The following is a 15,815-nucleotide window of genomic DNA, read 5'->3' on the forward strand; positions in this document are numbered from 1 at the left end:
TACTTGCCAGGTTTGGAAAACACGCTGGCAGACAATCTAAGCAGAAATATGACAGATCCACACGAATGGAAGTTGCATCCTCAAGTGTTTACAAAGATAATCCAAGCATGGGGGAGGCCAGACATAGATCTCTTCGCCTCCCACAGGAATCATCAATTGGAAAAGTTCTGTTCAAGGATCTTTCATCCAAAGGCCTGGAGAGTGGACAGCATGGACAGTTTACGCTTTCCCACCTCTGCCCCTTCTGCCCAAGGTACTCTTGAAAGCAAGAGCAGACAGACCGAAGATGATACTGATTGCTCCAGACTGGCCAAGACAACACTGGTACCCACTCCTGAGGCGCCTAACACATACTCCTCCCTGGTCCCTACCTCTAATGCCTCTTCTACTGACTCAGCACAGCTACAAAACTCTTCACAGTCAGCTGAAAACACTCAGTCTCGCTGCATGGAAAATTCCTTAACACCACAACAGACCCTACTCCCCAAAGAGGTGCAGGATGTCATTTTGGAGGCCAGAAGGCCATCTACTAGAAAGGCTTACTCCGCAAAATGGAAACAGTTTTGCTCTTGGAATGAGAAAAAAGGCCAGGACCCTAGAAAACTGAATTTGCCTCAGGCATTACAGTATCTAGCTGAGCTGCTGAACAGTGGACTTTCATTTTCCTCCATAAAAATCCATGCCTCAGCCATTTCTGCAGAATTCAACACTGATCCACCCTTATTCTTTCACCCACTCTTACGACAGTTCCTCAGAGGGGCTAAGAATATAAGACCACTAAGGAAACAACCAATGCCAGCCTGGGATCTTAATTACATTCTAGAAAAATTAACATTGCCTCCCTTTGAACCAGCTGCCTCAACAGATTTGCAATATTTGTCCTGGAAAACAGCCTTCCTTCTGGCCATTACCTCAGCTCGTAGGGTTTCGGAACTGCAAGCCCTCATGGCTGTGCAGCCCTTTCTCATCTTCCCTCAGGACAGGGTTTCCCTTCGAACCAACCCGTCATTTATGCCTAAAGTGGTATCCAGGGTAGCTTTAAATCAAGCCATACACTTACCTACCTTTTCCCCCAATCCTCAAAACAAAGGGGAAAGGCTGCTACAACCCTTAGACATCCATAGACAGCTACGTTATTATTTGGACAGAACAAAGCCTTTCAGGAAATCAGAACAACTTTTTGTGTCCTATGCTGTAGGAGCTCAAGGGAAGCCAGTTACCAAACAGACAATTTCAAAATGGATAGGCCACTGCATACGGTTTTGTTACTCCTATCATGGAAAATCTGTACCTACAGGCATCAGATCCCACTCCACCAGGGCCACAGCTACCTCTACAGCCTTCCTCAGAGGAGTTCCTACCAAAGATATTTTGGAGGCAGCCACTTGGAGTTCTGTGCATACCTTCACAAAACACTACCACCTGCCTTTATATTCCAAAACTAGAGCAGGCTTTGCAACTGCTGTGTTGCAGGACATTCTGGCTCATCCCATTTCCACCTAGTGCCTACCACCCTGTGCGTAGCTTTGGGATTCTACCCATCTGTGATTACTGCAGCTGTATGCACGATGAACATAGTACAGTTTTCTGCCTACCATAAATGTAGATGTTCGAGTGCTAATACAGCTGCAGTACAGGTTTCCCTCCCTCCTTCCCCTCTTGGTAAAGGCCTAGGGCCTAACCCCTCTTCATACAACCTGATTGGGTTATCCTTGTATGGTATATTTGCTTGCAACTACTGATTTTTGATTATATTGCATTGCATGTATATAAATATATTTTATGTATTGCCTTCCTTCTGGGGGCACCTGACATCTGGGACAAGAAAGACTGAAGAAAATGGCGTCGGCTGTGTCTTTTATACCCCTGCCTCACTGACGTCAGGAAAGAAAGTGACAACAACCAACGCCGGACCTAGACTTTGGAATTCGGCCGACCGGGGACCCGCCTGACGGCAGAAAACCCATCTGTGTTTACTGCAGCTGTATTAGCACTCGAACATCTACATTTATGGTAGGTACAAAACTGTACTGTTTGGCTCCTACCAGGAATCAAATATTGAATGATGGAAAGAGCAGCAATCTTGATAGATTTGGCAAGAAATTACATATTGGTGCTTTTTTGGCATTAAGAGATTTAAACTGCCTGTCCCATATGTTTCCTTACCAACAGACCCTGTTGGAGCAGATAAGGGCCAAGGTAAATGGGATTACGGATTAAAAACTTGAAGTAGGAGTTGTTGGACCTATGTGATCTCTGTTGCCAGGTAGCCAAACACATGAACATCAACATCAACAATGTTGCTACAGTTCTGGGTATGCATCTTGTAGGGCAGCAGCAATGAGGTCAGGCATTAGAAAACTTTCATGGTTGAGAGCCACCTCCCACCAGACATTCAAAATCCTTAATGCCCCATTACGTCAGGATTTCTTCTTCACCCCCCCCCCACAAACGCACAAAAGGTGTACAAGAAACTAGCAAATGGTAAGAGTACTTAATTTATTAACCAGATTTTTTCAGATACTTGTTACTTGCTATAACAGCAATTCCCCAGCCAAAACCTGTCCTTTAGACTCTGCCCAGAAACAACCTGGATGTGTGGCATGGTACAAAAAGGCAAGTACACAATGACTCAGCCTGGCTGCCCCCTCCTAAAGACCATATCAAGTCAGTGCCCTTCCAAAACTTATTAGGAAGCTCCGTCTGGCTTTGTCAAAAATTTGAAAGTAGTCACCCGAGGCAAGTGGGAGTTGACATTATAACAGATGGATACATTCTCCAGTTCCTGTGACAAACCCCAGTTCAGAAATATTCCACTAGTTCCAATAGACCAGATTTATGTCATCATACGTGCTGTCAGAAACATGTTGGAGATAGAGGCCATATAAAGAGTGCCCTTAGAGGGAGGAAGACTGAGTGTTTCACTCCAGACTGTTCTTGGCCCCTTAAAAGAGGGTCCTTGTAGACCTGTCATATCTTTCTCATCTAAAGTCATTCCTAAAAGTATGAGCATTCAGAATGCTTACTGTCATTCTTCAAGAATATTTCTTGACAATCTTGGTCTCACAGAACACTTAGTTTTACATACCAATATGCAGTAAACACAGAAAATTACAAATATTTTCAAAAGGGAGGCCATTTTCATTTTACTGCCTTGCCATTTGGCTTGTCCACTTGAGCCCAGAATATTCAACAAATATCTGGCTCCACTGATTGCCTTCTGCATGGCAAAGGGCATTCATATCTTTCTTTATGTGGATGATTACCTTATTCTAGGAGAATCCTACCAGGGTGCCTTGAATGCTACAAACTTCATTCACTCTAAGGTGTTTTAGGGAACAGAGAGAAATCCTCTCCAGTTCCCTCCCAGAAAGTGATCTTTCTGGAAACGAGTCTTTCCAGTTGCTGAAGTGCCTTTACTAGGTTAATGGATATGAGAGTTGGACTGCTGCAGAACACTTGGAATGGTATTCAGCCATTTTCATCTTTAAATTGGTCTAGGCTTTTTTTCCTGGGTGGATGGACTTCCAGAGGTGAATCACCCACCTCCTTGGTGATATGCCTATCTTGGAGGATGGGTTTATTTTTCATGTAGCGTAACACTTTGAGGCTGTGTCTTTCTGCATTCTTGCACATTACCTCCTTTGTGGTCCACTTCCAGTTGCAATGTGGTGTGCAGTCTTAGGTTATTCAGTGTGCATTGTCAGCATGGCAGGTACACATCTCCCTAGTACATATACCTATCCCCCTTAAAGAGGCAGACTGTCTTACCACTTGGTTCTATTGCCGGGGCTGCTAATCAAACCTCTTTCACTTGAGCCATACCCGGGTCTGTAGGAGGTTTAATTTTGAAGTCCATAAACCCAGATATGTTTGCCAGAGTACCACCAGTTTTAAAGGAAAAGGTTTCTTTTAACAATACATACAGAAATGCACAAGAAGGGGCCATGTTTGTGAGGATAAGATCAAGGGTATTGAAAGCCCCTTCCTTGACATTATAAATGCCAACCAGTAGTTAACAATGGAGTTAGCATGGGTCTATATTAAATCAGCGAACACTTAAAATAGCAAACGCTGATTTATCGACCCTTTAATGGTGAAAGCTGGCAATCCCGAAGACATGGAACAGTGTTTTTTTCCCAGGGTAAAAAAATCGCTGGGCCATTTTCAGGCCTTTGACATTTCCTCCACTGTTGTGCAATTTCGGAGTTGGTATGTTTAAGTAGGGGGAGTGGGGGCACAGCCCCCCCCCCCCAGTTTATTTTGTGTTTTGAACTTTTTTTTTTTTTTTTTTTTTATTATGGAACAGCAATTTTTTTTCTCCTTGTGGAAAAAAAAATCACTGTTGCGTTTCTTCGAGATTGTTAGCTTTTGTTTTGTTTTTAAAGGGTTGATAAATCAGCGTTTGCTATTTTAAGCGTTCGTTGATTTAACATAGACCCATTGGCATTTATAATTGTAAGGAAGTGTTGAGCATGCAAAACAGTGGCAGTGTAGATCAGCCAGTTTATTGATGGACTAATGAAAGGGTGCTGGGTTTAATGGGGATTTCAGCTAAGGTATTAAGGTAGCTGTTACACTCAAAGGAAACATAATGGGTGTTGTGTAGCTTGCTGCAAAATGGTAATTTTGATTGTTTATGATGATTTGGACATTTAAGAGTTCAAATATGGTGACCTGAGGAATCTGTTATGAGGTAATATTTTTGTTAAATATTGATATTCCTACACGGTTGCTAATAAGCTTGAAGACATGGTAAGCACATAACCCATGAATACAGAGAGTATTTGTTGCTTTCATCCAGTAAGCATGTGTGAATGTATTCAGGTTGCAGGAGAGCCTCAAGTTCAGTCACTTTTCTGCATTGGGTAGAGCTTTTTTAATGTTTTCCAAATGTATTATTTAGCTTGTGCAAGCACTATATGGTAGGTAATTTGCTGATTAAATGTAATGATTTCTGTTGATTCTGTTTGCAGCTGTTTTTTCCCTAAATGCCAGTCAGCCTTTTTGTTCAAATGTTTTACCTGAATGTGTTGTATTATTAGAAGTGCACATTCTATATTGCCTTTTTTAAGGCATCCTTTAAATGCTGAACCTACTGCATAATGTTCTGCGCAGCTATTTTTGCCACTTTTCTAACATGCTGGTGCTGACTACCCAACGCTGTATGTCACTTGACCCATTAGTTCCCCCCCTTCAGTGGGGGGTGGGGTTAAACTGATCAAAAAGGGCCATCATTTAGTCCACTAGGGGGGTTTGTATTTTTAGCCCTAATCCCAAGGCATGTGCCCAGTAACATGTTCATAATGTAGTGGGTGTTAAGGATGAGCCGCTTCTGCAAATGATAAGACTGCCCTGCCCTGTTGAGGCTTATGTTGCTATGTTTCTCTGTCCACCAGACACTCTACTGCAGGCCACAGCACCTCAGGTACATGCACTACTCACCGTCTTGCTGCCAGAAAGAGAGGTGACAATGCCATGTTACCCATCCCCAGCACCAGTAGGTATCCTAGCTGCTAATCAAATTTGGATTGCCTAGATCATAATCAGGGCTTTATCCTTGCACGCTAATGGAACTGGCATTCTTGAGTAGAATTGTTTAGGGCAGTTTACAAGAATTACAGTAAAGTTTTATGAATAAGCTAGTATCATTTCATTAACTTTGCATTTTTCCTTGCAGTTTTTTTTCTGGTCTGTAAATACGTATTTAGTTGGGCACTTTGACTTTTTGTTAGAAATGAGTGCAACTTAGTTGTTTACAATCGCTTGTACTTGTGGTCCAGGTCAGTCCAGCAAATACAGTAATTTCTTTCGACTGCATAGTAACTTCTTTTGTAGGATGTATAGTTAAGAACAAAAGAAATGCTCCCTGTTAGAGCTCTACCTAATCACTATTGGCAGTTAGCCTTTGAGATGAAACCTCTACCACAGCTGTCCAACCTCATGGTCTTCAATATTGCATGCTGTTGAGATGTTCAAGAAAGACCAGCATTAAATATCATTAATACAAAGTCACTGCCTAACGTTCCATATATGTTCCATCAGGAGGAGTATATTCATATGTTCTAAAGTATATGATTTGTTTCAGACATACATGGGATTTGCTCATTATGACTAACCAGATATCTTACAATATGGAAACGGATATTGAGTACCACAGTGGAATAAATCCATGGTCACCACCTTGACAATATCACAGAAATGAAACTGAACCAATCCATTTACTTCACTTAGGTGACATGAGCAAACCAAAAGCACTGCACCTTATGCTTTGTGAAACTATTTCTGTGTACCTTGCATCTAAATTGTGGTAAATCTGTGTGAGTCAGTGGGTAAGGTTTCTGCCTCATAGGTTTAGTGTTGTGAGGTTCGGTTTTAATATGTCATCATTATGCATTCTGCGTGCAGTTCTCTGGAACTGAATGAAGTTCCTCCAGGTACTCCAAAGTTCCTCTCACCTGCTCTAAACTGTCTGCACTAATTATATTTACTTATTGCATTGTGGCTGGAGGTCATAGTTAAAGCTTTTAGTAGTTCAGTCGGTCCACTTAAAGCTTTACCGAACTGTGTACTAGATTCATTCTAAAACTGGTGAACTATGTATATTGTCAAGTCATCATTTATCATTAAAATTTCATCCCATTTAAAATCGTTCATCCTATTTTTTTAAGCTGAACTGTTATTGTCATAAATGGATTCACAGATTAATTTTGGTATGCTCATTTATCAACAGTGTTATGGTTGAAGCAAGGAATATTACTTATAGGTGGGGAATGGACTTTGATTTGCAGCAGTGAAGGTGTGTCCGGGGGACATGAAAGGGGAATGTATAACAAAGGGCAGTAGACTTTTGAAGAAATTTATCAAACTATTTGGCATGCAAGATGTGAATTCAGTACTAGGAGTTCAGAGTGAATTTACTTATTCCCCAAGATACAAAAATTGTATTAAGCTAGACAGAATTTACATGTAACAGGAGCATGTGCATTTAATTGAGGGTCCTGATACCCCACCCAATAACTATTTCAGATCATAACGAAAATAAAAATGCAGGGTAATAAAATAAAAATGTTGAAAAGAGGCGAATTTAAAGAATGGGTAGTGGAAATTATTCAGTAGCTATTAGAGAAGATAGAAATTTCTTCTGAAAATATATCTAGGGAGTGGAATAAAATTAAAGTGGTGTTTAAAAATAACGTGGAAATAAAAGAAACTGAGATATGGTTAAGTAACAAGAATTAATTAGCGGGACTGACACATGTTAAACTATTGCAGAATAGGTGGTATCTCGGAACAAGAGGAGGAGCAATTGCAAAATGCTAAACAGAAAATAAGGGATTACATCAATAATATGCATGAATTTAGAAAGATTGCTGTTAAGCAGCTGTGTTTTGATAATAACCCTAGAGCACGAAAACATTTAGCACAAAGACTTGGGCAATAGAAAGCAGAAAAGGCGGTCTTCAAGCTTAGGTAGCCTATAACAAGGAAGGTAACAAAAGATCCTCTAGAGATATTAGAAATATTTTGGAAATTCTGTGAAAGTCTGTATAAAGCAGACAAGTATGGAAATCAAGAAAAGGTATAAATGGAAATGTTTACTGAAGAATTATGCCAAGGTTAGAGGTAGAATGGGGCTCAATTACTAACAGGACAGGAGGAGATGAGATAAAAATGGTGATGTATAACCAATCTACAGGAAAGTCTCCAGGAATAAGTTGTACTGCTGTGGAAGTTTGGTAGCTAGGAGGGAAAAAAACTGAAAGATCTGGAAGGTTTTGTTTAACAGTATTTGAAGAGGAGAAATATCAGCATCCTGGAAGAAAGTGGTGGTAGCTGTAATACCTAAAGAGGGTAAAGATCCATCAGATCCAGCTTCATAGAGGCCCATTTCCATACTAAGCCATGATTATTACGCATCTGTGTATATAATGGCTAAAAGAGTGGCAAATATGATGCCAAAATTAATAGATGTGGATCAGTGTGGTTTTGTGGAGGGGAGGCAAGCATTTGACAACATTAACAGAACACTGACGATCCAGAGAGAAGCAGAATGCAAGAAATTACCACTGTTAGGTCTTGATGCAGGGAAAGCATTTGACAGAGTAACCTGGAACTTTATGAGCAGGGCAATGGAAGCATTTGCATTCCCTGATAAAATTATAAGTTTGATTAGGAGGATATATGAGGGATTGGAGGCAAAAATTAAAGTGGAGGGGGTCCAGTCTGATCATTTCTGCTTGAGCAGAGGAACCAGGCAGGGTTGTCCTCTTTCCCCTTTGTTATTTGAATTATATTTAGAACCATTGACAAAGAAAATAAGGGACTCAGAAATTCAAGGATATAGATAGTTTGGTAGTCTAAAAAAGCTGGCTCTATTTGTAGATATTATTTTATACCTGATACAACCAGAAAAAGGACATTAGTGTTGTAGAACATTTTGAGACAGTTTGATATCTTTTCGGGGTACAAAATTAAAACAAATGCAATAGCGGTAAATTATATACCCACACAATTGGTTTATCAATATCTATATTTATGGGAACATCATAAAATGAAGTATTTGGAAGTATGGATTAAAAATTATTCTGGCGTAGCAGCTAAGGGTATGTGGGAAGAGACTAAACAAAATAGAATACAAAAACTGAGAAATTGGAATCTGTTTTATGGATATAGATAGTAAGATACTAGCAGTTAAAATGTTTTTAGTCCCTTTAGTGTTATACACAGGTCAGGCATATTTCTCTTAACCAGAGGAGAAGTTGTGGATAGCAATTAATAAAGAGTTGAAGGTTTTTTTTCTGGGAGGGGAAGATGGCAAGAGTCAAATGGGCTAAACTGATTATTCCAGTAGAACAAGGCATATTGGGATTACCGATTTGAAGGGGGTATATCAGAGCTACATAGTTAAGGCTCCTATACATAGCAGAAGCAGAAACCTGTAATTCAAAGTGGAAAGGGATGATAATGAAATGGGGGTGGGGGCTCAAGAAATAAGGAGCGGCTGGGATTTTGGATTTATTTATTTATTGCATGTGTTTACCGGGAAAGTCCACTGGGCCTAAAAGAGCACATTTTCAGTGGAGGCCAGGGGAGAAAAGCTCCAACAAGAACATAGATGCAGAAAAAGTATAAACATTAATTGGTGCAGAAATAGAAACAGTGTTACAGGAAGTAAATACAGTAACATATACGTAAAAGCAGGAATCTAGTTTGTTTGATTATAGTAATATGTATGTATGTATATGTGTGTGTGTGTATATATATATATATATATATATATATATATATATATATATATATATGTAGATATATATGTAGATATATAGATAGATATATATATAGATAGATATATATAGATAGATATATAGATATATATATAGATACAGAAAATATGCATAAAAGCAGAATTCAATGAATTCAGAGTACCAGTATCAACAAGTGAAGATAAAAATAAATGTGGAGAAAGTATCACCAGTCACTAGTGGCAAAAGACATATGAGTTTAGTAATCATGTACGGAGAGTGAAGAGGTTAGGTTGTAGAGCAGAAACCTAGCCAGGAAGAGTTGAGATGATTTTTCAGCATTTGAAGGTGGTGGTGCTGCCTGTGTTTCTTATAGAAGGTGGAAGTGAGTTCCATACTTTGGCGACTGTGAAGGAATAGAGGAGTTGACCAGCAGGTAAGGTAGGCCTATCTACTTTTAGAAGTAAATTATTTTCAGATCTTAGATGCCTGCAGGGATGGTATTTGACAAGTAGAGTTGAGAGAGCAAGACAGTTTGTGGGTCTGTAGATTATTTTGTGCACTGTAGTTAGTTGGGTGAATGTGGGATAGTGGGGGAGTTCTAGGCACCCTAATTGTTTCAGTGGCTTACAGTGATGGGATGAGAATTTGACCTTGGTGGCAAATTTTGCTATTCTGTTGCAACACATATCAAGTTTGGATTTTATAGAATTTTGGATATTAGTGAGGGGAGAGGGGCACCATAAAGGAGAGAGGGTAATAAAAATATAGTTGCAAGGGTTTGGCTAGTAGAGAGGCTAATAAAGTGTTGGTGTCTGTAGAGCATACCAAGCTTTTGGTGTGTTTTTTTGATGTTATTGTTTACGTGTAGGTCAAAGGTAAGATTTTCATTTATAATAATGCCTAGTAATTTAGTGTGTAGGACAACTTCTGTAGTGATGTTGTCTTAGGCTTATGTAGTGAAGAGTTTATCAAACGGAGTGGTTTTCCTAGGGGTAAAAATTACTAGTTTAGTGTTTTTTTGGATTTAGGGCAAGATAATTAAGCATCCAGTATTCAGTAGAGATGAGGGCAGTCTGGGTAATTTGCTGGAGTTCAAAGCTGAAGTTTGCAATGCATATTATTGTAGAGTCATCAGCATACTGGACTACTGAGCATTGTGGAAGACTGGAGTGAAAGTTGTTAATAAAGATGCTAAATAAGGAAGGACCAAGTATGGAGTCTTGGGGTACCCCTGTAGAAGTATTGAGGAAGGGAGAGAAGATTGTTGCTATTTGGTGGATTGCTGCCTATTGGAGAGAGAGTTGTTGAGCCATTGTAGGGTAGGGGGAGAAATCTGGAGGGTGGATAGTTGAGATAGGAGGATAGTGTGGGAAATGGTATCAAAAGCTTTGGAGAGGTCAAGGAAAAATGAAGCATATATTTTACCAGAATCCTGTGCCCGGTTAACTGTATCAAGGAAGGATAGGGCAGCATTGGTGCTGTGTCCTGGTCTGAAACCATGCCGAGTAGGTGATAAAATTTGAATTTCGAGCAAGTGTTTGAGGAGTTGGGCATGGATGCATTTTTCCAGTATTTTAGAGAGAGGTGAGAGAGGATGCATGTCATTAAGAAGAATAACAATAACCATACAGAATATTATATTCATAAAGTAGTAGAAAGTATTCTTAGAACTAAACCAACATGGGAGTGGAGAAAGGAAATTGTACTGATAGGGATGACTGCAATTGGGGATTTAGACAATAGGCAAGAGGGGGCTGGAATTTATTGGAGAAAATTGGCAGATGGACCCAAGGTATTGAGAACAAATTATGTAATGTTCCTAGAAAGGGAAATGAAAGGGAAATAAAATGGGAAGACGCACAGAATTTATTTGAACTGCAGGTTAGATGGTTTTCCCTGACAAGAACTGAAATCAGAGTATATGCAAAGAGGAATAGGGGGAACTAAATGAAATATCAACACTGGTAGAGTTTTTAGTAGAATCTAGAACAGAAGCTGACGCGATTAGTAGAGCATATAAAATATTTCCTGATAACTATAAGAATCAATCAGAAGAGGTTAGAAAGGATTGGGAAGAGAGACTGGATAAGCAATTCACAAAGAAACAATTAGGGGATATATGTATGTCTCCAAAATATGCAACAGAATCTACAAGATTTGGGATTTTTGTTTGGAAATGTGTGCATATTTTTATACCCTAAGTAGACTCCAGAGAATTTTTCCTTGAGTAGATACCAAATGTTGGAGGTATAAGGGGGAAGAAAGAGGTAATTGGGAACATATTTTCTGTGAGTGTAATGAGTTGGCAGACTTTAAAGATTCCCTGCAGACTGCTTTGTCTGAGGTACTGGGTGAACAAATTGCTGTAACTGGGGATTTTTTTTTTGAGCATGATACAGAATTGGAATTGCCTAGACATAGTAAGGCCTTGCTGAGTCTAACTATGGTGGCTGCCAAAAATCAATTACTAGAAAATGGAAATCAAAATCTATACCAACTGTAGTAGAAGTAATGAATATAATAACATATAAAACAACTGGAAATGGGACCTATAAAAAAGGGTAGGAGCAAATTACATGGGGGAAAATGGGAATTGTGGGAACAATACATACAGAGGAGGAATGAGCTTTAAAAGAAGGCAGAACTTGAAAGAGCTACAAAATGGGGTAGATTATAAGTGATGTATACGGTTTGTAACTAGGATTGTCAGTATGGTTTGTGATGTAAAATGCTTGCAGCTAGGATTATGTCAGTATGGTTTGTTTTTATTTCCATAAATGCATGATTGCCTTTGTTGTAAATAATTTAATACAGATGAAAAAAACTGGTAGTAAGATCTTTAGAAAAGGTTAGGAGTAAATTGGAGAAAGAGCGAAGTTTAAGAGAAGGCAGAAATTGAACAAATTATGCAATTTTGCTTTGATTAATTCATGGATCTACTTTGCATTACGGAAATTACACTTCACTGAACTTTTAAATGCACAGATGACTGTGCCCAAAAACCTACTTTAACAAACGGTCACTTCTGAGGATTTTTAATCCAGGAAAGGAGGCAGTTGACCAACATTACAAAACACACATTGAAGCATATCGAACTCACCCATGTGGGGGTCTGCCCCCCAACTAAATATACCAAATCTGAGATTGCACCATATTGTGGAAAAGGGCAAATTTCCCTATGTTGGCCAAACTGCCTCCTTTCCAGGATTAAAATTCCAGTGATGTGACCGTTCATTAAAGTAGGTTTTTGGTGTAGTCTAATTTTAGTTTGGTCAAATGTAATTTTGGTGATGCAAGGTAGACCCTATTTGATATTTCCATGGCCTTATCTGGAAGGCCATGGAAAGAATCATCATGGACCTCATCAATGAGGATATAGGCGACCTTCACACTCTTAACTTGACCCAGTTTGGCTTTGTTTAGGTTAGAGCATGCTTATTGAGCCTGGTGGACTTCTTCGAGAATGTCACCAAAGTCCTGGATGAAGGCAGAACAGGATAATACTGCCTTTTTTTACTTAGCCAAGACTTTTGACACAATTCGCCACTGAGGAATCGTTGAGAAACTCTCCCAGATTGGGATTAACCCATGTCATTAGATGGGTAGCTGACTGGCTCATCAACAGAACTCATACAGTCAAAGTTGGGGATTCTACCTCCACAAGCAGACCAGTTGTTCATCGTGTTTCACTGTTGCAGTCATTATAATTGGGTTATCCTGCTGGCAGGCTACCCACAGTCGGCCTGAATTCCAAAGTCTGGGTACAGCGTCAGTTGCCGTTGCCTCTTCCCTGACGTCAGTGCGCCAGGGGTATAAAAGATGCATCCGGCGCCATTTTCTTCAGTCTTTCTTGCCGCGCGGTGCCCAAAGCAAAAGCAGTTCTCAAGTGCCAGTCAGCAGACTCCTGAGATTTTCGTGTTCGAATTTCAGATCCAGAGTCTTCATTAAAAGCTAAGTACCCCATTGGGGAAACTTTTTTCTTGCTCCAGACCAATGTCAGAAAAGTTAATAATTGTATTTCTTGTGGGAAGCAAGTATCTCATAAGGACTTCCATTCTTACTGTTTTCCTTGCCTAGGCCCTGATCACGGCATTGCTAATTCTCGATTTTGTGCTAGATTTAACCAACTCTATTAAGCGTCGGTACGATTTTGCATTTCACTATTTTGGCAGAAGATTTAATTACACGATGTCATAAGATAGCCATCCGACTACCGCAATTCAAAAGAAACGCAAAGAAAAGGACAGGCATCCGAGGTCCAAAACTGACGACCAGGCTTCTAAGCCAGTCTTCGGTTCTCAGTGAGGCACTTTTGCCGCCCCTGACGCCTGCTACTTTAGAGCCCCAGGCCGCTTCTGACTCCCACGTGGAGCCGACTAGGCCACTGAAAACTGAAGGTATTGGAACCTCAGAAACTATTCCCTCAGATGGGTCCGCAGCCGCTGAGCAGGCATCGGCTTCTGAGGGTGTTTTCAGGCCTACACAGTTATATGTTAAAACTACTTCAGCTTTAAAGGCAAAGACTAAAGCATCTCTAAAGACAAAGAAACCTTCTTTCCCCTTCAAGCTGCTGAGCCTCTGCTGCTCTGTGTAAGCCCTAGTAGATTTTTCCCTGCGGTTTTCTCCTGGCCACAGTACAGGCAACACAGGTTTGAGGACCTTAACAAATACCCTGCAACTCTGACCATCTGTCCGGAAGCCACCATTTTAAGCTTAAAATAATACCACTGAAGTATGTGTTCCAGTAAATAACTACTACATAAGCTAATCTTTTAATTAATGCTAGACTTTATAAGCACAACAAGAATTTACATTTTTTTTGCTAGTCACCACGAAAAGCAGATGCCAGCAGCTCCTATCCTTTCTCTTTGGTTACCCACTATCCTCATACTATTTCTGTGTATATTCTCCTGTTCTGCACTTGACCCTTCCCTGAATTAATTTCTAGCCTCACTCATAATTGCCTTTCCTAGTGCACCTGCCCTATTTTACTGTCTTCAGACTGTTGCATATTAATTTTCTTTTATGTTTTGCCCTGCTTTTAGCTGCTAGTAATACCTCTCTCTCCCCCTGCAAAGCCCCTCTCTATTGTAGCTTATTTTAACCATACAGCACTGGGTTTCCTTAAAGTAAATCTACTTGTGTAGCTTGAGGCCAGTGTCCTTTTGTAAGCTTACTTCTGCTCATATTTTATTTTTTTATTTTATTTCTGGTGACTATACCTTTTGAAACTTTAAATCCTTGTCTCTCAAGCTAGTTTTACACTATCTTTTCTGATTGTTTCTATAACTTCATCTTGACCAGGGTGCTAGCCCCTCTCTTTTCGCTTCCCTACCCCCATTCCCACCCACCCCATTACAATTACCGTTATATCTAACTATCCCTCCCCTTCCTGTCCCACTAGCCACTACAATTCCACTTCCTGCCTATTGCCACAGCCACCTTACTAATCTGTCAATCTTGTCAACACCACTTCATCTATACCACTGTCTCTCTACCTACTCTATCTGACCATATTTTATTCCAACATGTATTATTTTCTAATATCTTCTACACTACTCCTTATTCTCTCTATCTCCACCTCTTACCACTCCAATCTCTGTGACCCGCTCCTATGTTCACCAACATCTCACTCATACAACATATATCCAACTGCTTCATATTTTTCTATCTCCCCTAATCTCTTTACTACCTTTATCTCAAGTCTATATAAACTATCCATAATACAGGTTTTTAAACCTTCCCACAAAGCTAAGTCAAAACTATACAAACTCCATCTAGCATCTACTACACACACTCTCCTCACTAAAAACCTACTTTGTTCTGGAGATATCCATCCCAACCCTGGCCCCGCTTCTCTCCCCAAAACTACCTCTACACTGCCCCCATCTTACTCCTCTAATAGTCTCCAACCTCAGACACAACAGTCATCTCCATCCAAATACTTATTTACTCATTGAATATTCAGAGTCTAGCAAATAAAGTCACTGAGCTGCACTCATGGATAGCTCTCAATACCCCTCACATCCTCTCCCTATCTGAAACCTGGCTCAAGCCACAAATCTCAAATAGTGAAATACTCCCACCAGATTATAATATCTTCCGATCTGATAGACCTGTAAAAAAAGGTGGTGGCGTGGCCATCCTCTACTCAAACATTCTTAACCTCTCACCATACCCTTCCCCAATTCCTGACTTCCTCCCAGCTGAAATCATCATCCTTAACTGCCATCTGAATCCCCACAAAAAAACTTGCAATTGCCTCTATCTACCTTCCTCCTGGTAACAATCTACCCATTCTTGAAAACATCCTATCCTGGTTCTCCCACAACATACCATATGAGACTCTTATCCTTGGTGATGTTAGCATTGATTGGTCCAAACTTACAACTGACTCCGCCCAACTCAGTATCCACCTACATGGCTTCCACCAACTTATAACATCTCCCACTCGCTTCCATAAAAATTCCACTTCCACTTCCAGCTCCATCGTAGACTGGATCCTTACCAGTTCCCCCCACCAATACCACAATCCCACCACCTTACCCGACTCCCTCAGTGATCATC

At 40.2% G+C, this 15,815-nt stretch overlaps 1 protein-coding gene across 1 annotated transcript in view; it reads left to right on the forward strand.

Annotated features, from left to right (window-relative positions):
• Window positions 1-15,815, forward strand: part of SEC63 (SEC63 homolog, protein translocation regulator) — a 1,535,741-nt gene that overhangs the window by 754,902 nt on the left and 765,024 nt on the right. Inside the window, exons 15-16 of the mRNA XM_044065412.1 lie at window positions 2,830-2,850; window positions 5,350-5,377. Coding sequence (XP_043921347.1) covers window positions 2,830-2,850; window positions 5,350-5,377 — 49 coding nt within the window. The remainder of the gene's footprint in view (window positions 1-2,829; window positions 2,851-5,349; window positions 5,378-15,815) is intronic.

The sequence above is a fragment of the Protopterus annectens genome, chromosome 1.part0 (genome assembly GCF_019279795.1).
Source record: "Protopterus annectens isolate FY-2018-M chromosome 1.part0, PAN1.0, whole genome shotgun sequence".
Classification (NCBI taxonomy): Eukaryota; Metazoa; Chordata; order Ceratodontiformes; family Protopteridae; genus Protopterus; species Protopterus annectens.